Source organism: Dendropsophus ebraccatus, chromosome 10, assembly GCF_027789765.1.
Source record: "Dendropsophus ebraccatus isolate aDenEbr1 chromosome 10, aDenEbr1.pat, whole genome shotgun sequence".
In the NCBI taxonomy this organism is placed as follows: Eukaryota; Metazoa; Chordata; class Amphibia; order Anura; family Hylidae; genus Dendropsophus; species Dendropsophus ebraccatus.
The window spans coordinates 1582130-1607004 of record NC_091463.1 but is presented as its reverse complement, the minus strand read 5'-3'; the positions used below and the strand labels follow the sequence as shown (position 1 = coordinate 1607004).

Here is a 24875-nt window from a genome sequence, read left to right as displayed (position 1 = left end):
TATCTTCCAGTCTTCTGCCCGCTCCCCGGTATCTTCCAGTCTTCTGCCCGCTCCCCGGTATCTTCCTGTCTTCTGCCCGCTCCCCGGTATCTTCCAGTCTTCTGCCCGCTCCCCGGTATCTTCCAGTCTTCTGCCCGCTCCCCGGTATCTTCCAGTCTTCTGCCCGCTCCCCGGTATCTTCCAGTCTTCTGCCCGCTCCCCGGTATCTTCCAGTCTTCTGCCCGCTCCCCGGTATCTTCCAGTCTTCTGCCCGCTCCCCGGTATCTTCCTGTCTTCTGCCCGCTCCCCGGTATCTTCCTGAATTCTGCCCACTCCCCGATATCTTCTGCCCGCTCCGCAATATCTTCCTGTCTTCTGCTCGCTCCGCAGTATCTTCCTGTCTTCTGCCCGCTCCCCGGTATCTTCCTGGCTTCTGCCTGCTCCCTGATATCTTCTGCCCGCTCCGCAATATCTTCCTGTCTTCTGCTCGCTCCGCAGTATCTTCCTGTCTTCTGCCCGCTCCCCGGTATCTTCCTGGCTTCTGCCCGCTCCCCAGTATCTTCCTGTCTTCTGCCCGCTCCCTAGTATCTTCCGGTCTTCTACCCGCTCCCCGGTATCTTCCTGTCTTCTGCTCGCTCCCCGGTATCTTCCGGTCTTCTGCCCGCTCCCTGATATCTTCTGCCCGCTCCCTGATATCTTCTGCCCGCTCCCTGATATCTTTTGCCCGCTCCCTGATATCTTCTGCCCGCTCCCCGGTATCTTCTTGTCTTCTGCCCGCTCCCCAGTATCTTCCTGTCGTCTGCCCACTCCCCGGTATCTTCTTGTCTTCTGCCCGCTCCCTGATATCTTCTGCCCGCTTCCCGGTATCTTCCTGTCTTCTGCCCAATCCCCGGCATCTTCCTGTCTTCTGCCCACTCCTGGTATCTTCTGCCCGATCCCCGGTATCTTCCTGGCTTCTGCCTGCTCCCTGATATCTTCTGCCCGCTCCCTGATATCTTCTGCCCCCTCCCTGATATCTCCTGCCCGCTCCCTAGTATCTTCATGTGTTCTGCCCGCTCCCCGGTATCATTTTGTCTTCTGCCCGCTCCCCGGTATCTTGCTCTCTTCTGCCCGCTCCCCGGTATCTTGCTCTCTTCTGCCCACTCCCCGTTATCTTGCTCCCGCTCCCCTGTATTTTCTTCTCTTGTGCCAGTTCTATGGTATCTTCATCCCGCTCCCCCATATCTGCCAGGAAGGTATCGGGAATGGGAGGAAGATACCGGGGATTGGGAGGAAGATATTGGGGGGCGGGTAGAAGCCAGGATGACACCGGGGAGCAGATAGAAGAACTGGGGAGGTAAACACAGCTGATATATACACACAGCCCTTACTGCATGGACATCACTAATGATATATATACAGCCCATCCTGCACGGACATTACTAATAAGATAATATATATTATGTACAGCCCTTCCCTTCCTTTTCTTCTGCCCGCTCCCCCAGTAACTTCCTCCCTCTCCCCAGTACCTTCCTCCCGCTCCCTGGTACCTTCCTCCCGCTTCCCCGTACCTTCCTCCCACTCCCCGGTACCTTCCTCCCGCTTCCCGATACCTTCCTCTCGCTCCCCGGTACCTTCCTCCCGCTTCCCGGTATCTTCCTCTCTTCTTCCTGCTCCCCGGTATCTTCCTCTCTTCTTCTCGCTCCCCGGTATCTTCCTCCCGCTTCCCGGTATCTTCCTCCCGCTCCCCGGCATCTTCCTCCCGCTCCCCGGGATCTTCCTCCCGCTCCCCGGGATCTTCCTCTCTTCTTCCCGCTCCCCGGTATCTTCTTCCCGCTCCCCGGTACCTTCCTCCCACTCCCCGGTACCTTCCTCCCACTCCCCGGTACCTTCCTCCCACTCCCCGGTACCTTCCTCCCACTCCCCGGTATCTTCCTCCCACTCCCCGGTATCTTCCTCCCACTCCCCGGTATCTTCCTCTCTTCTGCCTGCTCGCTGGTATCTTTATGGCTTTTATGAGGTACCTTTCTCCCACTCCCACTATCCTCCTCCCTCTACCCGGTACCTTCCTCTCCTTCTCTTCTGGACGCTCTCTGGTATCTTTCTCCCACTCCCCCATATCTTCTTCTCTTTTGCCCGCTCCCCGGTATCTTCCTCCCACTCCACGGTATCCTCCTCGCTCTACCCGGTATCTTCCTCCCGCTCCCCGGTATCTTTCTCCTACTCCCCAGTATCCTCCTCCCACTCTCCGGTATCTTCCTCTCTTCTGCCAGCTCCCCGACATCTTCCTCCCTCTCCCCGGTACCTTCCTCCCGCTTACGGTACCTTCCTCCCGCTTCCCGGTACCTTCCTCCCGCCTGCCTGCTCCCCGGTATCTTTCTGGCTTTTATGAGGTAGCGGTGGAGCAGGAAAGGTGTTCAGCCAATCACTGGCCATAGCCAGGTACCGGGGAAAAGACAAAAAGATACCGGGCAGCAGGCAGAAGCCAGGAAGGTACCGGGCAGCGGGCAGAAGCCAGGAAGGTACCGGGGAGCGGCAGAAGCCAGGAAGATACCGGGCAGTGGCCAGAAGCCAGGAAGGTAATGGGGAGCGAGCAGGAGCTTTCAGCAGGTGCAGATATATATACATATATATACACAGCCCTTTCTCTTCTGGCCGCTCTCTGGTATCTTCCTCCCACTCCCCGGTATCCTCCTCCCTCTACCCGATACCTTCCTCCCACTCCCCGGTATCTTCCTCCCGCTTCCCCGTACCTTCCTCCCGCTCCCCGGTATCTTCCTCCCGCTCCCCGGTATCTTTCTCCCACTCCCCGGTATCCTCCTCCCTCTACCCGGTACCTTCCTCTCCTCTTCCTTCCGCTCCCCAGTATCTTCCTTTTGCTCCCCAGTACCTTCCTCCCGCTCCCGGGTATCTTTCTCCCACTCCCTGGTATCTTTCTCCCACTCCCCGGTATCCTCCTCCCACTCTCCAGTATCTTCCTCTCTTCTGCCCGCTCCCCGACTTCCTCCCGCTTACGGTACCTTCCTCCCGCTTCCCGGTACCTTACTCCCGCCTGCCTGCTCCCCGGTATCTTTCTGGCTTTTATGAGGTAGCGGTGGAGCAGTAAAGCCGGCCTTTGAAGTGAAAGGTGTTCAGCCAATCACTGGCCAGGTACCGGGGAAAAGATAAAGAGATACCGGGCAGCGGGCAGAAGCCAGGAAGGTACCGGGCAGCGGGCAGAAGCCAGGAAGGTACCGGGCAGCGGGCAGAAGCCAGGAAGGTACCGGGGAGCGGGCAGAAGCCAGGAAGGTACCGGGCAGAAGCTGGGAAGGTACCGGGCAGAAGCCAGAAGGGTAACAGGGAGCGTGTAGAAGCCAGGAAGGTATCGGGGAGCGGGCAGAAGCCAGGAAGGTATCGGGGAGCGGGCAGAAGCTAGGAAGGTAATGGGGAGCGGGCAGAAGCTAGGAAGGTAATGGGGAGTGGGCAGAAGCCAGGAAGGTAATGGGGAGCGGGCAGAAGCCAGGAAGGTAATGGGGAGCGGGCAGAAGCCAGGAAGGTACTGGGGAGCGGGCAGAAGCCAGGAAGGAACCAGGGAGCGGGCAGAAGCTAGGAAGGTAATGGGGAGTGAGCAGAAGCCAGGAAGGTACTGGGGAGCGGACAGAAGACAAAAAGATACCGGGCAGTGGGCAAAGGCCAGGAAGGTAATGAGGAGCGGGCAGAAGCCAGGACGGTATCAGGGAGAAGGCAGAAGCCAGGAAGGTACCAAGCAGCGGGCAGAAGCCAGGAAGGTAATGGGGAGCGGGCAGGAGCTTCCAGCAGGTGCAGATTTTGATCATGAGGTGCGGGAGGAAGCCACACCTCCTTCCCGCCTTAATATATATGTACAGCCCTTCCTCTCCTTCTCTTCTGGACGCTCTCTGGTATCTTTCTCCCACTCCCCCATATCTTCTTCTCTTCTGCCCGCTCCCCGGTATCTTCCTTCTGCTCCCCGGTATCTTCCTCTTGCTCCCCGGTATTTTCCTCCCACTCCCCGGTATCCTCCTCCCTCTACCCGGTACCTTCCTCCCGCTCCCCGGTACCTTCCTCCCGCTCCTTGGCATCTTTCTCCCGCTCCCCGGTATCTTTCTCCCACTTCCCCGTATCTTCCCCCCACTCTCCGGTATCTTCCTCCCTCTCCCCAGTACCTTCCTCCCACTCCCCTGTATCTTCCTCCCGCTCCCCGGTATCTTCCTTTCTTCTGCCCGCTCCCCGGTATCTTCCTCCCACTCCCCGGTATCCTCCTCGCTCTACCCGGTATCTTCCTCCCGATCCCCGGTATCTTTCTCCTACTCCCCAGTATCCTCCTCCCACTCTCCGGTATCTTCCTCTCTTCTGCCCGCTCCCCGACATCTTCCTCCCTCCCTCTCCCCGGTACCTTCCTCCCGCTTACGGTACCTTCCTCCCGCTTCCCGGTACCTTCCTCCCGCTTCCCGGTACCTTACTCCCGCTTCCCGGTACCTTCCTCCCGCTTCCCGATACCTTCCTCCCGCCTGCCTGCTCCCCGGTATCTTTCTGGCTTTTATGAGGTAGCGGTGGAGCAGGAAAGGTGCTCAGCCAATCACTGGCCATAGCCAGGTACCGGGGAAAAGACAAAAAGATACCGGGCAGCAGGCAGAAGCCAGGAAGGTACCGGGCAGCGGGCAGAAGCCAGGAAGGTACCGGGCAGTGGGCCGAAGCCATGAAGGTAATGGGGAGCGAGCAGGAGCTTTCAGCAGGTGCAGATATATATATATATATATATATATATATATATATATATATATATACATATATATATACACAGCCCTTTCTCTTCTGGCCGCTCTCTGGTATCTTCCTCCCACTCCCCGGTATCCTCCTCCCTCTACCCGATACCTTCCTCCCACTCCCCGGTATCTTCCTCCGACTTCCCCGTACCTTCCTCCCGCTCCCCGGTATCTTCCTCCCGCTCCCCGGTATCTTTCTCCCACTCCCCGGTATCCTCCTCCCTCTACCCGGTACCTTCCTCTCCTCTTCTGCCCGCTCCCCGGTATCTTCCTTCCGCTCCCCAGTATCTTCCTCTTGCTCCCCAGTACCTTCCTCCCACTCCCCGGTATCTTTCTCCCACTCCCCGGTACCTTCCTCCCTCTCCCCGGTACCTTCCTGCCTCTCCCCGGTACCTTCCTCTAGCTCCCCGGTATGTTCCTCCAACTCCCCGGTATCTTCCTCCAGCTCCCTGGTATCTTCCTCTCTTCCTCCCGCTCCCCGGTATCTTCCTCCCACTCCCCGGTATCTTCCTCCCACTCCCCGGTATCTTCCTCCCGCTCCCTGGTATCTTCCTCTCTTCCTCCCGCTCCCTGGTATCTTCCTCCCACTCCCCAGTATCTTCCTCCCACTCCCCGGTACCTTCCTCCCTCTCCCCGGTACCTTCCTCCCTCTCCCCGGTACCTTCCTCTCGCTCCCCGGTATGTTCCTCCCACTCCCCGGTATGTTCCTCCAGCTCCCTGGTATCTTCCTCTCTTCCTCCTGCTCCCCGGTATCTTCCTCCCACTCCCCGGTATCTTCCTCCCACTCCCCGGTATCTTCCTCCCACTCCCTGGTATCTTCCTCTCTTCCTCCCGCTCCCCGGTATCCTCCTCCCACTCCCCGGTATCTTCCTCCCGCTCCCCGGTATCTTCCTCCCGCTCCCCGGTATCTTCCTCCAGCTCCCTGGTATCTTCCTCTCTTCCTCCCGCTCCCCGGTATCTTCCTCCCTCTCCCCAGTACCTTCCCCCTGCTCCCCGGTATCTTCCTCCCGCTCCCTGGTATCTTCCTCTCTTCCTCCCGCTCCCCGGTATCTTCCTCCCTCTCCCCAGTACCTTCCCCCTGCTCCCCGGTATCTTCCTCCCGCTCCCTGGTATCTTCCTCTCTTCCTCCCGCTCCCCGGTATCTTCCTCCCTCTCCCCAGTACCTTCCCCCTGCTCCCCGGTATCTTCCTCCCGCTCCCCGGTATCTTCCTCCCGCTCCCCGGTATCTTCCTCCCACTCCCTGGTATCTTCCTCTCTTCTGCCTGCTCGCCGGTTTCTTTCTGGCTTTTATGAGGTACCGGTGGAGCAGTAAAGCCGTCCTCTTAAGTGACAGGTGCTCAGCCAATCACTGGCCTCAGCCAGGTACCGGGGAAAAGACAAAAAGGCAGCGGGCAGAAGCCAGGAAAGTAATGGGCAGCGGGCAGAAGCCAGAAAGGTACTGGGCAGAAGCCAGGAAGGTACCGGGCAGCGGGCAGAAGCCAGGAAGGTACCGGGCAGAAGCAAGGAAGGTAATGGGGAGCGAGCAGGAGCTTCCAGCAGGTGCAGATTTTGATCATGAGGTGCGGGAGGAGGCCACACCTCCTCCTGCCTTAATATATATATATATATATATATATATATATATATATATTTATGTATAATATATATTATGTATAGCCCTTCTGTCAGGGCCCCTGGGAACAAAGATACACAGGACAAGTGGGCCCTATAGCTAACACCCCCACGCTGTCCCTACCTACTTGCCACAATCTGCCCTGAGATGGCGGCGAGCAACTGGGCGACGATCCCTGCACTAAAATAAGTGCAAAACACAGACAAGACACAGTACAGGAAGAAGGTACACTAACAGTAGACAAAGCAAAGTTACACAGAAGGACAGGACCAATAAGGCAGCAAGGAACAGGGGACCAAAGCAATGGAGGACAAAAGCCAGAGATGCAGAAGCCAGGAAGGTATCGGACAGCGGGCAGAAGCCAGGAAGGTATCGGACAGCGGGCAGAAGCCAGAAAGGTAATGGGGAGCGGGACGAAGCCAGCAAGGTACTGGGGAGCGGGCAGAAGCCAGATAAGTACCAGGCAGAAGCCAGGAAAGTAATGGGGAGCGGGCAGAAGCCAGGAAGGTACAGGGGAGCGGGCAAAAGCCGGAAAGATACCGGGCAGCGGGCAGAAGCCGGGAAGGTAACGGGGAGCGGGCAAAAGCGAGGAAGATACCGGGGAGCGGGCAGAAGCCAGGAAGGTACTGGGGAGCCGGCAAAAGCGAGGAAGGTACTGGGCAGAAGCCAGGAAGGTACAGGGGAGCGGGCAAAAGCCGGAAAGATACCGGGCAGCGGGCAGAAGCCGGGAAGGTAATGGGGAGCGGGCAAAAGCGAGGAAGGTACTGGGCAGAAGCCAGGAAGGTACCGGGCAGCGGGTGGAAGCCAGGAAGGTACCGTACGTCATATGTCCTCATTAGCACTTCAAAGCGCGGTCCGGGAGGAGCGATCTCCCTGTCTGATGCCGGCCGGGGACTCATCCAAGATGGCGCCGTCCCCGGCTTTAGCAGCTGAAAGCAAACGAGTGCCTATCTCATTGATCTTTGCTGTATATCTATACAGCAAAGATCTCAATGAGAGATCAAAGTATATATACTAGAAGTCCCCCAGGGGGAATAACCCCAACCCCAGGGGGAATAACCCCAACCCCAGGGTTTCGTAGTGTACCAAATGCATAAATTCAGCCGTCATTGCAAAGTACAATTAGTGACGCAAAAAATAAGGGCTCATGTGGGTTTCTAGGTGGAAAAATGCAAGTGCTATGTATGGCCTTATATACACAAGGAGGAAAAACCGAAAACGCAAAAACGAAAATGGGCCCCGTCCTGAAGGGGTTAACCTGATGGAAGTAGCTTTTTGAAAGGTGCACAGAAGAGATACAAAACCACCTGTGGTGGGAGACCACATATAACTCTGGGCTGATAGGTAGGTAGACGTGGCTTGAGCATGGCTGTGTGAGGACGTGCTAGCTCTTAGCTCCGGGCACAGCTCCTCATTACCAGGACTTTACCTCTATCTAACTTTACCCCGTTATGCCCACCGGCTCTCGGAAGTCCCCCTCGACACCCGTGGCGTCACCCCAGGAGTTCCTGGCCCGCTTTGCCCGCTCGGAGAGGCTTACTCAGTCTGCAGTCCGGCAGCGCAGCAAGATGGCCGCTGCACCTGTGACCAGAAGCACGACACTGAAGACGGCCCCTGCTTTTCCTGAGCTAAGCCAGACACTGCCGGAGATACTGCGGACCCCCGGTGAGTCGGATCTGACCTCCGCGGGTCTTTCTACCAGAGACTCATGCCCCTCGCTAACCCCAGCGCAACTCCTGACTGAAGTTCGGTCCCTCCTGCAGGCCCTCCCGACCCGCAATGACCTCACGATGCAACTGGCCCGTATAGAGGAGAGGCATGCGGAGGATATGGCGGACCTCAAATCCACCATGACAGCGGTCGCTGCCGCTGTAACGGGGCTGGAGATCCGTCACACCGCTCTGGACCAGGCGGTACATGAGCTGACCCCCCGCGTGGACGCACAGGAAGCTGCTCTGCGAGACCTGACTTTACACGTGGATGATCTGGAAAACCGGGGGCGCCGCAACAATGTGAAGATAAGGGGCCTCTCGGAGGAGATTGGCCAGGATCGTCTGGTTGGGGCGGTGAGGTATATTTTCAACAAGTACCTAGGGGACCCTGAGGACACTTACATAGAACTTGATCGCACGCACAGAGTGGCGGGCCCACGTTCACAAGACAGGAATCGTCCCAGAGACGTCCTCTGCCGCGTGCATTACTTCCAACAGAAGGAGGCACTGCTCCAACGTGCCTGGGAACTGGGCCCCCTGACCTTTGAAGGGGCTGAAGTCACCCTCCTGCCTGATCTCTCCAGACGCACTCTGGCCATGCGCCGGCTACTGAAGCCTCTTCTGGACATTATCCGGGAATCGGGAGCCTCCTACAGATGGGGCTACCCGTTCCATCTCATCATAAAGTCTGGAACAACTACCTACATCCTGCGCACGCCTGCAGATTTACCCGGCGCGCTACAGCTGCTAGATCACGGTGACCTGAGACTGCCTGACTGGACCTTGCCGACTCTCCCACCTCCCGCCTCGGGGCTGCAACAGGGAGGCCGCTCACCTCGCTCAGAGACACGGAGATCTCGATCCCCGCGCCGACGAAGTTCCCGCTCCCCTCGTCCGAGGGACCTTCATTCTCCGGTTCGTCAGCCGGCGGCAACTCGCAGGGATCAAACACGTGAGAACCCCTCCACCTAAACGCCCCTTGCTGAGAGGCTAAGCGAGACACCCCTGCACCTCCGGCTACACAGACCACCCTGCTCTGACGCCAGGGCGAAGATGCCGCAATGTGCCTACCTTCATGACTGCCGTGCCACCTGGGCAGTTCCTAGCCCTTTTCCCTAGCCCTCAACTGGACTCCCCTATCCCCGCCTTCCCCTCATCCCTGCTCCTTCCTCTCCTCTTCCTCCTCCCCCCTCCCCCTTCCTCCTCCCCCCCTCCTCCTCCCCCCCCCTCCCCCTCCCCCCCCTTTCCCCTTCCCCCCTCCCTCCCCTCCCTTCCCCCTCCCCCTCCCTCCCCCCCCACTTCGTACCTACCCCTTTCGGGATCTGGACGTGACAGGAGGCACCAGACTACCTCCTGTTCGGTAGCTACTGGAACTGTTCGTATTACTGTTTTTTTCTGGGGGGGGGGGGGGGGGGGGAGGGGGGGGGGGTTGGGGGGGTGTTTGTTCATGTTTTCTGGGGAAGGGGGAGGGAGGGGGTTTTTGTTACTCTATGATCTGGATTCCTATGGTTTAGGTTTTAAAGTTATGTAGCCTTCCTCTCAGAGGATCAGGCACTGCAGATGCCTTATTGGAGCTCTCCTCGGGAGATGCTGCGACCATGCCTTCACAGGGTCACTGGGTCTGTCCATCGTGACTGGGCAGTTACTATTGCGGAGGACGGCAGTTGTGCCACCACTTCCTCAGATCCCCGCTTACTGCGGCTGCTCAGTCACCCTGTTCTCTGACCTAGACCGGCCCAGTTACCGACCTGCATATTTGCTTAGGTCCCGCACTGTGTTGTGGAGGTGCGAATGCCCTCTCTTATTGTCCCCCCTCTCTCTGCGCCCCTCAGACTGTGGTGAGAGTGTGCATACCATTCTCCCTCCCCATGCACATGCTATGCTAGATACTAACGTGGCCCTTCCACTCCCCCTTTCCCCCGCCCCCCCCCCCCCTGTTGAACCTCCCCTGGCCCCTCCCTTTCTATCCCCCCACTCTGTCTGCCTCCTCCGTGCTCCACCCTTTTACCCCACCCCGTTAGCTCCCAATGCCCCCCTCCCTTTAACCCCTCCCCCCCATAGTACCTCACACTTGCCACTTTTACACCTATTGTCTGTTGACCCTGATGGGGGTCCCCCCCTTTATTGTGATGGCACTCCCCAGCCCTGGTGATTGGACTGGCACCTCCGCAGGTGCATACCCGAGCTGCAGCTGGCTTCAGTGCTACCGGCGCTCTCTGGGTTCTGTCTCTCTTTCTCTAATCTCCTGGCTTTGTCGCTCTGATGCACTCCCTTCCCCTCCCCTCATTCGTGCTTTCCACTTCCCTTCCACACTCTCTCTCTCTCCTCAAAGTCCTCACTGTACTCTTCTGTTTGTTACCTGGAGCTCCCTGCCCGAGCTGCTCCCTCTGGTCTGTTCTTCCGCGCTACCCCGCTTGGTTTTTACACAGGTCCCTGGCTGGTGGCCGTAGAGCCCCTGCCACGCCTAGTGTTTGGGTCTTTGATACCCATCTTTGCCTTCTCTTATTCTCTCTCCATTGTCCTCTCTCTCCTCCCCTTCTTCTGTAGTTCCCCACCTTTTGCTTCCCTCCCCCTGTTCACCTTTCTCGTCCCTCCCTTTCCTCTTCTCTTACGGGCCGTTCCTCACTGACCATGTCCTCAATTGTATGTGTATCTCTTAACGCGCAGGGCCTGAACATACCGGAGAAGCGTTCCTCCTTACTGCGCCTTCTATGGGCCAAACGTGCCTCAGTGGCATTTATACAGGAGACTCATTTCCAAAAAGGTCAAATTCAGACCCTGTCGGATCGTAACTTCTCGGACGCCTTTCATAGTTGCTCCCCGAATTCTAAAACAAAAGGGGTATCTATCTTGATTGCCCGCTCGGCCCCATGGGAACTAGTTGGCCAGGTGTCGGACTCGGAGGGTCGGTTCCTCTTTGTGAAAGGCAGGATGGCTGGCACCCTGTGCACCTTTGGCACGGTCTACCTCCCTAATTCGGGACAAGTGGACTTTCTGGAGCGATGCTTTGCAGAAGTTGACGATTTCCTAGAGGGGGTGGTTATCCTCGGGGGCGATTTCAACATGGCCCTTGATCCCCTTCTGGATTCTTCCTCGGGACGTTCCTCCCTCTCCTTCTCTTCTCTTCGGCGCACCAAGCAAACCCTTCACTCACACCAACTGATGGATGTGTGGAGGCTCCTCCACCCACATGACAGAGACTACACCTTTTTCTCTAACCCGCATAATCTTTACTCACGTCTCGACTACTTTTTTCTTTCACACACCCACCTTGACCTTGTCACTGCCGCCTCTATCGACCCCATCTCCTTCTCTGACCATGCGCTGATCTCCCTCTCTCTCTCGTTTACCTCTCCTCAACCACGGACGTGGCGCTGGCGCCTCAACGACACCCTGCTTAGGGACCCGGGGGTCCTGGCCGAAATACGTTCGGACCTGACCAACTACTTTGCCACCAATGTCACCACGGATGCCTCTCCCCTGATTGTCTGGGAAGCCCATAAATGTTTTATTCGCGGAACATTCATTAAATTGGCCTCGCGTCTCAAGAAGGAACGGTCTGCCAAGATCCTCGCTCTGATCTCTAAAATTGCGATTCTGGACAAACAGCACAAAAGGACGCTTGCGGTAGCCACGGGGGCGGAATTGGCAGCCCTTCGGGGCTCACTGCGGGATCTTACCTTCTCAAATGCCAAGGCTGCTCTAGCTCGCTGTCGCCGTCACTACTTTGAATTCGGCAACAAACCAGGCAAGACCTTAGCCCGGGCCTTACGGTCGCAAAGAACACGATCCTTTATCCCTCATGTCTCTTCAGCATCCGGCTCTAAACTATCACTAACCTCTCAAATAGCCGACGCCTTTCGCTCTTATTACGTGACTTTATATGGCCTAGCTTCGGTTAGCAACCCACCTAGCTCTGGTTCACTCCCCTCCTCCATTTCCGCATATCTTCGCGACTCGGGCCTTCCTCCCCTGCCAGAAGAGAGCGTCTCCTCTATTGAGTCCCCCATCACTGCCACGGAATGGGAATGGGCGATCAAATCCACTCCTTCGGGTAAAGCCCCTGGCCCTGACGGGTTTACCCTGCCCTACTACAAAGTCTTTGGCCCCCTTCTGAAGGAACATTTCCTTTCTGCATACAATGCCGTCTCCACTGGTTCCTCACTCCCTCCAGACTCCCTACGAGCTCATATCTCGGTGATCCCCAAAGAGGGGAAGGACCCCTCCCACTGCCAAAACTACCGCCCCATCTCCCTCCTAAATTTAGATTTAAAGTTTTTCTCTAAAATCTTGGCAGCCCGCCTGACACCACTTCTTCAACCCGTTATACACCCGGATCAGGTAGGCTTCATGCCTATGAGGGAAGCCCGGGATAACACTACTCGAGCCCTAAATCTCATTCACCATGCCCGATCCTCCGACCTGCCGTCCATGCTCTTATCTACGGACGCGGAGAAGGCCTTTGACCGAGTCAGTTGGCCCTTCTTATTTGCCACTCTCCAGCATATCGGTCTCGGTCCCCATATGTTGGCGTGGATAAGCTCGTTATACTCCCACCCCTCAGCCCAGGTCTCGGTCAACGGCCTTCTCTCTGCCACGTTCTCTATCTCTAACGGCACACGGCAGGGCTGCCCCCTGTCCCCCCTCATCTTCATCTTGACTCTGGAACCCTTCCTTAGACATGTCAGGAACAATGTCAATATCTCTGGGGTGAGTGTGGGACGAGTGGAACATAAGGTAGCGGCGTATGCAGATGATCTCCTTTTCTTTCTATCCTGTCCCTCTGTGTCCCTCCCTAATCTTCTCTCGGAGCTCTCGCGGTACCAATCTCTCTCCAACTACAAGATCAACCTGCAAAAATCCGAGGCGCTCAATCTCTCCCTCCCTTCCTCCACAGTGGCTGCCCTGGAGGCCGCCTTCCCTTTTCGGTGGTCGCGCTCTTCCCTAACATACCTAGGGGTCCAACTGACGCCTTCCGCCTCCGATATCTTTAAAACGAACTTCCTTCCCATGCTGAAACGCATTGAATTAGACTTGCTGCGGTGGCACAAGGGCACTTTCTCCTGGTTTGGGCGCTGCTCTATCTTTAAAATGAACATCTTGCCTCGCTTGCTGTACCTCTTCCAGGCCCTCCCGGTGGCAGTGCCCCTGTCTTACTTCAGGCAACTCTCCATGATCCTCACTAGGTTTATCTGGGCGCATAAGCAACCCTGATTGGCAAAGGAGGTCCTGTATCGCCCTAAATCGAGAGGAGGTTTGGGGCTTCCTAACCTTTACCACTACTACGTCGCTGCCCACCTCTCGCGAGTGGTGGATTGGCATCGTCACATTCAGACGAAACTCTGGGTAGGCCTTGAAATCGCGTCGTCCCCCCTTTCTTTACTGGCGGCCCCGTGGCTACCAGACGCCAGTCGTAGACTTGCCCAACACCCCACTATTGCTCCGACGCTAAAGATATGTCAAAAACACCTCTCCTCTGGTTTCTTAGCTCCACACCCCTCCCCTCTATTGCCGGTCCTGGGCAATCCCTCCTTCCCGCCCGGTATGGAAGATCCGGTGTTTCGCACATGGTCCCGTGCGGGCAACTTCCGGGCTTCTCTCTTCCTCTCAGGCTCGAATTGGCTGTCCCTGTCCTCGCTTAACGGTCTTGTGGACCCTACACCATTGGGGTTCTGGCGGGCGCTTCAACTACACCACTTCCTTCATTCCCTTCCTGACCCCTCTTGCTTCGCGCGGTCGCCTACTCAGTTTGAATCTCTCTGTCTGGACTCTGGCCCTCTTCGCCACACTCTCTCCCTTCTATATGCCATGTTGGGTTCGCCTCCAGAACAGCCCCCACCGCCCTTTCTCAGCAATTGGGAAGAGGATCTCAACATTACGCTCTCTGCAGCGCAGGTGGAACGCATCTTCACGTGCACACACTCTACTTCCATTGCATCTCGCCTTCAAGAGGCCAGATACAAACTGCTTTCCCGTTGGTATCGTGTACCTATCCGACTCAATCGGATTTTTCCAGAGGTCTCCCCACTCTGCTGGAGGAACTGCGGTGGGGAAGGGTCCCTTCTCCATACCTTTTGGAGCTGTCCTAAGCTGGTACCTTTTTGGAGGGAAGTATGGCGCATTTCCTCTACTTTCACTGACTATCAGCTTCCTTTCTCCCCATCACTTTTCCTCCTGCATCTGTCGGAGATCCCTCTGAAGTCTTACCGCCGCTCTGTCCTCCGTCACCTGGTCAACGCTGCCCGTGCCTGTATCCCGCTGCTGTGGCGTCAACTCGAACCCCCGAGTATCTCCATGTGGCTCCGTAAAGTAGAAGAGGTCAAACGCATGGAGGACCTCACTGCGCAATTACAGGGATGCAATTCTCGCTTTTTCCGGACGTGGTTCCACTGGGAACAATTTGCCGAATCAGCTGAATTTCGGTCCCTCTTGAGTCAGTGAGAAATGGTCCCCTCCACTCCCCCCTCTTCCTCGTGTTTTCCCTATCCCTCCTTCTCTTAGCTTCTCGGTCCCCTCTTCTCTGCACTCCCCCCCTCCCTCCCCTTTTTCATTTTTATTATTTCTTCTTCTTCTTCGTTTGCTGTTTGAGCGTTAGCTCACTCCCTAATTGGCTTATGTTATGCCCACCCACCCACCGGGAGCTGCGGATCGCCTTGGTGTTTGCTTAGTTTGAGTTTTATTTCTGACTACTGCTGTACTCATGGCTATATCCTGTTGATATGATTATGTGTCAGTGCACCTATGAGTGCAACATGTTGCTGCATATTTTTTTTTTGTTATATAAATTGGAAAAAGAATAAAATGGAGAATTTAAAAAAAAAAAACAAAAAACTCTGGGCTGATAACTGACGCACGTTACACCGGGGGCGACAGATACCAGTGCAGGACACCAATATGAGAGCTGGTCTCTGGCGGCCGGGGCTAAAGGTCAATGGAACCAGTCTATTGTCTGAACTGGGCGTGTCTTTGCTCTGCTCTTTCCTCATTGTTTTCAAAGTTCCTTCTTTTTTCTACTTTGTAAATTTTTTTTTTAAAACTCAACAAGACGTTACAAAAAAAACCCAGAAAACCCCCTAGAAAATCATCATCATCACTGACTACTCTGTGTGTAACACACCTTAAAGGTGACAGTCACCGTTCTCCGCGCCGGTCTCAATTCTTCATCCATGGAATAGACCCGAAGCTTCACTGTGGAGACAAGAGGAGGAGGTGAGACCAGGAGCGCCGGAGGTATAATACACCGGAGCGATATAATCACATTAAGGCTATGTTCACACTATGTATCTGTGCGGCTGTATTTTTTATGCGGCTGTAAATGTGCGGCTGAAACTACGGCCGTGGGAAAAAATAGACATGCGGCTGAAAACATACGGTCATTTACTTGGAAATCTGGTTCAACTAAAAATAAATAAAATGTTAAGAAAGTGATGGAAACACCTCTGGCTGCATCTGGGAAAGCAGGGAAACAGTTTACATGAATCGCTATTACCGGGGTTTGCGATCCTCTGCAGTATGCCGATGTCTCTCATGGTTAATATATTAAATTAATAAAACACATTTTCGTTGTAATAAAGTCCCTTTCGTTGTTCAATAATTAAATTTAAACGATTCCATCATTTTGCAATTAAATATACTGTTAAAATAAATAGATATATAAATAAATGTATATTTATATATATATTTATTTTTTGACAGTATATTTAATTGCAAAATGATGGATTCGTTTAAATTTAATTATTGAACAACTAAACTGATTTTATTAAAACGAAAATGTGTTTTATTAATTAAATATTAATTAGTACAGGAAGCTCCATAAGCCGTTAATTCATATTGCCGGTAATAGAGCTTTCTGTACTAATCATCACTTTACTTTAATGAAAACATCAAATGTTTCTTCTAATTATGTTATCACAATAGCATTATTAGAAGAAACATTTAGAATTATATGTGCGCTCAGCTGATTGGCTGATCGGCTCAGCGCACATATAATGAGCCGGTCCGCAGTACAGTGACTTTATTGTGCTGCGGACCAGCGAAGAGGACACATCGGGGTGAGTATAGAGCTCTCCCCACCCCCTCCCCTGCACTGCACCCCTCCCAGCAAGGAAGGGGGGGTCACTTAACCCCTTCCTTGCTGGGATGGGTGCAGTCTGACATCAGTCTGGCCCCCAAGGGGTTAAGGGGGATGCAATACATCCTCCCTTAACCCCTTGGGGGCCAGACTGTAAGCAGCGATCTGTAAAGATGCTGCATACTGTAAGGAGCACAACACCGCTCACAATGATGGGTGTTGTGCTCCTGTTTGTGTGTTTTTCCCTTTTTTTTTTCAGATATCGGTATCCTGGGGATTACGTCGGATTCCGTGGACTACGTCGATGACCAGCGGTTGTTTTTTTTTTTTTTTTTAATAAAATGGTCAATGAGGGGTGTGGGGGTGTTTTTATTTGAATAAAAAAAATTTTTAACTTGTGTCTTGTCTTTATTTCTTTACTTTATAGACTTAGTAGTGGAAGCCGTCTAATAGATGGAATCCATTACTAAGTTGGGGCCTAGTGTTAGCCGGTATAAAATGGCTAACACTAACCCCCCATTATTACCCCAGTACCCAATGCCACCAGGGTTTTTTTTAATTATTTATTTATTTTTAAAAAAACCCGCATAGGGTCCCCCCTATTTTTATAACCAGCCGGGTTAAAAACCAAACGACAGCAGCCTGGTAACACCAGGGTGGGAAGAGCCATTGGTTTAGGCCCTCCCCAGCCTAAATCTTACCAGCCTGCTGCCGCCCGGGCCAGGAGCGCCAATTTTGACGCTCCGGGACCACTGGCACCCGGCTCTTCCCAGTACCCCTGGTGGCATTGGGTACTGGGGTAATAATAGGAGGTTAGTGTTAGCCATTTTATACCGGCTAACACTAGGCCCCGACTTAGTAATGGATTCTGTCTATTAGACGGCTTCCACTACTAAGTCTATAAAGTAAAGAAATAAAGACAAGACACAAGTTAAAAAAATTTTTTATTCAAATAAAAACACCCCCACACCCCTCACTGACCATTTTATTAAAAAAAAAAAAAAAAAAAATGCTGGTCATTGACGTAGTCCACGGAATCCGACGTAATCCACAGGATACCGATATCTGAAAAACAAAAAGGGAGAAACACACAAACAGGAGCACAACACCCATCATTGTGAGCGGTGTTGTGCTCCTTACAGTATGCAGCATCTTTACAGATCGCTGCTTACAGTCTGGCCCCCAAGGGGTTAAGGGAGGATGTATTGCATCCCCCTTAACCCCTTGGGGGCCAGACTGATGTCAGACTGCACCCATCCCAGCAAGGAAGGGGTTAAGTGACCCCCCCTTCCTTGCTGGGAGGGGTGCAGTGCTGGGGAGGGGGTGGGGAGAGCTCTATACTCACCCCGATGTTGTCTCTTCGCTGGTCCGCAGCACAATGAAGTCTCTGTGCTGCGGACCGGCTCATTATATGTGCGCTGAGCCAATCAGCTGAGCGCACATATAATTCTAAATGTTTCTTCTAATAATGCTATTGTGATAACATAATTAGAAGAAACATTTGATGTTTTCATTAAAGTAAAGTGATGATTAGTACAGAAAGCTCTATTACCGGCAATATGAATTAACGGCTTATGGAGCTTCCTGTAATAATTAATATTTAATTAATAAAACACATTTTCGTTGTAATAAAATCAGTTTCGTTGTTCAATAATTAAATTTAAACGAATCCATCATTGTGCAATTAAATGTACTGTCAAAAAATAAATATATATATATATATATAAATATACATTCCCTTACGTCCCATTGGCATCACAACATATGGGGTAAATTCGCCCCTGCGAGCCCCTGGGACGAAGGAATATTTAATGAAAAAATAACAATTAAATTTTAATCCCCTCCTCCATGAGGTATAAATAGGCTCCACCTCCCCCTAGACCTCAGTCTTTTCTTACTTCGTTGCTGTTAGCCCTAGGGGACTTTGTCCCTCCTCCGTTTTTATGCTTTGTTAACCTGTTGCATTCAGGTTTTCTCTCCAGGTAATGATTGCTGGGATGCTGCTGGAGCCGGTGTACAGGTAGTATCCTGATATCCTGATATTTTGCTTTTAAGTTTTTCTTACCTAGTGCATCTTGGAACGCACTCTGCGTGTCACCCGAGCCGCTGGCTTTTCTTCCAGTCGCGTTCGACTGTGGAACGCATGAGCGCTGCGTGTGCGTCTCAGCACTGCGGCGTCGGCGTGATGTCACTTCCGGGGGCCGGCAGCGGCGTGCGCTCTCTGCATGCCGGATTAGCTGTGTGTCCAAGGCAGAAGGTAAGCTGTTGCTACCTCTAGGTCTGGCTGTCTTCCTCTGGAAGGATTTTCTGTGGCTCATTTGGATCTAATAGAAAACATCCGAGCGCAAAGTGCTGTGATCTCTCTTCTATATACTTAAAAGTAAGTGTTGCTGCCACCTAGTGTCTCTTTCCGGTATCACTCTAGCCAGGCTAGTGGTTTATATGTATTGTAATACATTGATTATTTGCAGATGTCTGAAATGGAGACCAGTCCTGCTGCTGGCAAAAGACCTTCTAAGGAAGCACTTCATGTGCCGAGTGTGAGACTCCACTACCTGACGGCTATGGATACCGTAGGAGGATCATTTTTTCCAGATACGATTCATCCTTTCTTTCATAAAAATATTTATAATGCCTAAAAATATTTATAATGCCTAAGTACGCTGTCCTTCATGCAGACCTAAACCTATGAGGAGCCTGATGTTCAGGAGGTAGTTGTATGGGTCAAGGACTATGTGCAAAAGACTTTAGCGGCTAATGAGAATCGCCGCCCGTGTCCTAAGTTAAAGACCAAATGGAGTATTTCTCTCTCTACTCCCAGCCTTTGAGTATATTACTTTATGGCTGTAGGATTATGGTCATTTTCAGTTTTACTGTGATTGATGAAGTTAAGTCATCATCTTCTTCTGAAACCTCTTCTACTTCTGAAGATGAGAAAGAATTATTCAGGGGATATTTCACAGCTGATAGAATTCACAAGCTCTGCTAAGCTGTGCAAGCTGAAATACACCCTGAGGAAATAGAAGAGGATAGGATTGGTCCTCCTCAAAAAAGCCTAGGGCTTTTTCTGTGGGTAAGACTTCAGTGTCTATGTTACAGGCGGAATGGAAGGAACCGGAAAAGGCTCCGGGTTTGAGCAAGAGGTTTAAGACCTTATATGTTCTCAAGGAAGAACAATGTAAGGACTGGAATGAGCCTCCAAAGGTGGACCCGGCCATAGCCAAACTGTCAAAACGTACTGTGCTGCCTGCGGAGGACGGATCCAATCTTAAGGATCCGATGGATAGAAGGGTGGAGGTAGCCCTCAAGAGATCATATACGGCAGCGGCAGCCCAAGGGGCAGTCTCCATTTCTTCTTTGAGGTTTCTAGAAGCCTAAGAAGATGGCTGGCCAAGGTCCAGGAAAATTGGAAGGTGGAGCGAGCAGGGACAAGGTCCTTCGCTCCTTAAAAAAGGTCATTATGGCCATTGACTTCCTCTGCGATGATCATCTCAGGGAACCAGGTTAGCGTAAAAAAACTAGTACGCTCTCAACCACTGCCGAAGGGCGCTATGGTTAAAACCCTGGGTTGGAGATGCTAACTCCAAAATTCAGCTCTGTAATATGGAGTTCCAGCCAGGTAGGCTGTTTGGCTCTGAGCTGGATAAATTAATGGAGGAATTGTCTGACAAGGAGGGGAAGTCCCTACCATTGTCCTATAAGAGCGGTGATTCCTTTCGCAGAGCAAAATCTCCTCAGCGAGGCAAAGGGAGATACCAGTACAGAGGTCGAGGAAGAAACTATTCCAGAAGAGGTTCCAGGAAGCAGCAGAATAAGGACACCAACAAGAAACCAGACTTCTGACGCAGAAGCTGTCCAGTGGGAACACGTCTGAGTTTGTTTCTTCCTGCCTGGGAAGAATTAAGAAAAGATCACTGGGTGTTACATATTATTCATAATGGTTGTGTCCTTCATTTATCATCTCTTCCTCCTCCAAGATTTCTTCTGTCAAGAAATCTTAAGCCAGAAAGACACTTAGTCCTAGAGACAGAAATTCTTTACCTCCTTTCCATTGAGGCTCTAGAGGATGTTCCTCTATCCGAGATCGGTCAGGGAGTTTACTCCCCAGTGTTACTAGTGCTGAAGCCATCCGGAAATTGGAGGCTTATTATAGATTTGCGATATCTCAACAGGTGCATCGTAAAGAAGACGTTCCACATGGAGAACATAAGATCAGTAAAATCTATCCTCCAGGAGGGAGATTTTATGGTCACCATAGATCTACCGGATGCATATCTTCATGTACCGATTCTGAAGGCTCACAGGAGAGCCTTCGCTATCCAAATCCAGGGGAAGGTAAGACACTTACAATTCAAAGTCCTTCCATCCGGAATACCTCCGCACCCTTTGTTTTCACAAAGGTAGTGTCACCATGATGGTTCGCTTCCGTTTACAGGGGATAAAGTTATCCCTTACCTGGACGATTGGTTGATTATGATCTTCTGAGAGTTCAGTTGTGTCCAGGACATACTTCAACAATTAGGCTGGCTTATCAACATAGAGAAATCAGACTTAATTCCTAATTCCTCCTCGTCAGGTATCCATAAGAACATAAATGCGCTTTTTAGGGCTCCTTGCCGTGGGCGTTATGGCACATGAGATTTCTTCAGAGAGAAGCACTAACAGTATGGAACCGAGGACTGAAGGACTTGGATGCGATGATGTTCTATCGACTCAAACAAGACATTCTCTAATGTGGTGGAGACAAGTCAAACATGGAGTTTTATTTTCAGAACCACACTGGATAACCATCACGACGGATGCTTCAGGAACAGGTTGGGGAGCTCATCTGACAGTCATCACGACTGCAGGATCTTGGAGTCAACAGGAATCCGCTCTGCCCTCCAACGTGAGGGAGCTGAGAGCGATTTACCTAGCTCTTCTTCATTTTTCTCCTCCTATTTTACAGAGAGCAGTCAGAATCCGGATGGACGACAGGACCTGTGTGGCGTACCTAAACAGGGAGGTACCAGATCCCCTTCTCTCCTCAGGGAAGTAGAGAAGATTTTCTGTTGGGCAGAAACCAGAATAACCGGACTCTCTGCCATTCATATCAGGGGTGTCGATAATACATTGGCGGATCGACTAAGTCGAGGCCTGACATTACCGGGGGAATGGTCTCTCTCAAGGAGAGTGTTCATTCAGTTAACCCAGAGGTGGGGGCTTCCTCAGAGAGACCTCATGGCATCAGCAAGCAATGCCAAACTGAGGAATTTCTGTTCCCTTTACAGGGCAGACAATCCCACGGTAGTGGACTCAATGACAATACCATGGACATACCAGCTGGCGTATATCTTTCCTCCCATAGCCATGATTCCCAGAGTTTGATGAAGATCAGTTGTCAGTGATAATAATAACTCCCTTCTGGCCGAAGGGGTCATGGTTCACCCTGCCCATGAATATGAGCAGAGGGGAATTTTGGAGGTTACCTCTGCATCCGGATCTAATATCCCAGGGTCAACATCTGTGCAGGAATCTTTCCAGCCTCAGCTTGACAGCTCGGAGACTGAGAGGACCGTATTGGACTCTAGTTTTTCTGAGAAGGTATAGTATACTCTTTCTCACGCTCGTAGTAGCACTACAAATAAATCTTATGCACGTATTTGGAAGATTTTCAAGATTGGTGTGCGAGCAGGAGTATTGATGGACTTAAACCTTCTACTCCACAGTCATTGGAGTTTTTACAGGAAGGCTTCTATAAAGGATTAAAACCTAGTTCCATCAAGGTGCAGATAGCAGCCCTCTCTGCACACCTAAACTCACGTTTCTTTCAGATCTTGGAGGTAAAGAATTTTGTTTAGGCTAGACTAGGCCTAACCTGGTAAAGCAGGTAGACCCATGGGACTTATCCTTTGTGTTGAGACGCCTGTGTCTTCCTCCCTTTAAGCCTTGGGAGGAAGTAGACTTCAAGTTAACATTGAAAGTTTCTCTTTTACTAGCCATTACCTCTGCTAAGAGAGTTGGAGAACTTCAAGCCCTTGGCTCTCCACCTCCATACGTGATTTTTTCCCAAGACAAAGTTATCCTTAGGTTCCTTCCAGGATTCCTGCCTATGGTGGCTTCATTTGCCAACATCAACCAGCCAATAGTATTGCCTGTATTTTCTCCTACTGGATCATCTAAAGAAGACTTGGATCTTTCTTTATTGGACGTATCCAGAGCTATCAAGATCTATCTACATAGAGTAGGTGATTTTCGTAAAGACGAGAATTTCTTAATCTCTTTCGCAGGAAAGAACAAAGGGAGGAAGGCTTCAAAACCTTCAATATTCAGATGGATCTGTGACTCCATTGCCTTATGTTACTCCTCTGCAGATCTGGATCCACCAGAATTTACCAGGGCTCACTCTACTAGAGCTGTGGCCTCCACTTGGGCAGAGCGTGCCGCTGTGCCACTTGAGGACATATGCCAGGCAGCTACCTGGTCGTCTTTGACTACCTTTGTGAGATATTTCAGGCTGGATACTTCTTTCTTGTCAGGAACAACCTTTGCAAGATCTGTTCTTAATGCGGACGTAATAAATAACCCGCCCATTGGGGATAATGCTTGCTAATTCCCCATATGTTGTGATGCCAATGGGACGTAAGGGAAGCTAAAATTATTATGTTAATTTGTTTTCCCTGAGACCCATTGGCATCACAAGACTCCCTCCCTGTGTTTTATGTTTCTTTATAATTAGACTGAGGTCTAGGGGGAGGTGGAGCCTATTTATACCTCATGGAGGAGGGGATTAAAATTTTATTGTTATTTTTTCATTAAATATTCCTTCGTCCCAGGGGCTCGCAGGGGCGAATTTACCCCATATGTTGTGATGCCAATGGGTCTCAGCGAAAACAAATTAACATAATAATTTTAGCTTTATATATATATTTATATATATATATCTATTTATTTTAACAGTATATTTAATTGCACAATGATGGATTCGTTAGAATTAAATTATTGAACAACGAAAGGGACTTTATTACAAAGAAAATGTGTTTTATTAATTTAATATATTAACTATTAGAGGCATCGGCATTCGGCATCATTGCCGGCTATTTTTGAAGTACTCCGTACGGACCGCCTGTCAATCCACGGCCGCATTTCTAGCCGCAAACAATGGTCTTGTTAATTTTTTACGGGTCCGTTTACGATCGGGCCGTAGATTCATACATAGTGTGCACTGTGCAGCCGTATATCCTATACTTTCCAGCGTACGCAGGAACCGTAAAAATCCGGCCGATGATTTACCGCCCGCAATACAGCCGCACAGATACATAGTGTGAACCTAGCCTGAGTGTGTATATATCTCTCCATTCTGTGTAGGTATACAGCAGTGTATTATATACTTATTATCCCCCTGTATGAGTGTGTATATATCTCTCCATTCTGTGTAGGTATACAGCAGTGTATTATATACTTATTATCCTCCTGTATGAGTGTGTATATATCTCTCCATTCTGTGTAGGTATACAGCAGTGTATTATATACTTATTATCCCCCTCTATGAGTGTGTGTATATATCCATTCTGTGTAGGTATACAGCAGTGTATTATATACTTATTATCCTCCTGTATGAGTGTGTATATATCTCTTCATTCTGTGTAGGTATACAGCAGTGTATTATATACTTATTATCCCCCTCTATGAGTGTGTGTATATCTCTCCATTCTGTGTAGGTATACAGCAGTGTATTATATACTTATTATCCTCCTGTATGAGTGTGTATATATCTCTCCATTCTGTGTAGGTATACAGCAGTGTATTATATACTTATTATCCCCCTGTATGAGTGTGTATATATCTCTCCATTCTGTGTAGGTATTCAGCAGTGTATTATATACTTATTATCCCCCTGTATGAGTGTGTATATATCTCTCCATTCTGTGTAGGTATACAGCAGTGTATTATATACTTATTATTCTCCTGTATGAGTGTGTATATATCTCTCCATTCTGTGTAGGTATACAGCAGTGTATTATATACTTATTATCCTCCTGTATGAGTGTGTATATATATATCCATTCTGTGTAGGTATACAGCAGTGTATTATATACTTATTATCCTCCTGTATGAGTGTGTATATATCTCCCCATTCTGTGCAGGTATACAGCAGTGTATTATATACTTATTATCCCCCTGTATGAGTGTGTATATATCTCTCCATTCTGTGTAGGTATACAGCAGTGTATTATATACTTATTATCCTCCTGTATGAGTGTGTATATATCTCCATTCTGTGTAGGTATACAGCAGTGTATTATATACTTATTATCCTCCTGTATGAGTGTGTATATATATCCCCAATCTGTGTAGGTATACAGCAGTGTATTATATACTTATTATCCCCCTCTATGAGTGTGTATATATCTCTCCATTCTGTGTAGGTATACAGCAGTGTATTATATACTTATTATCCTCCTGTATGAGTGTATATATATCTCCATTCTGTGTAGGTATACAGCAGTGTATTATATACTTATTATCCCCCTCCTGTATGAGTGTGTATATATCTCTCCATTCTGTGTAGGTATACAGCAGTGTATTATATACTTATTATGCTCCTGTATGAGTGTGTATATATCTCCCCATTCTGTGTAGGTATACAGCAGTGTATTATATACTTATTATCCTCCTGTATGAGTGTGTAAATATCTTCATTCTGTGTCGGTATACAGCAGTGTATTATATACTTATTATCCTCCTCCTGTATGAGTGTGTATATATCTTCCCATTCT

The 24875-nt window shown here is 50.8% G+C and overlaps 1 protein-coding gene across 2 annotated transcripts in view; it reads right to left on the bottom strand.

The window, feature by feature from the left end:
- The window catches only part of LOC138803016 (complement C5-like), a 184538-nt gene that overhangs the window by 143875 nt on the left and 15788 nt on the right, over nucleotides 1-24875 (bottom strand). For both annotated transcript variants that reach the window (XM_069986831.1, XM_069986832.1), the window contains exon 4: nucleotides 15163-15233. In XM_069986831.1, the coding sequence (XP_069842932.1) occupies nucleotides 15163-15233 (71 nt within the window). The remainder of the gene's footprint in view (nucleotides 1-15162; nucleotides 15234-24875) is intronic.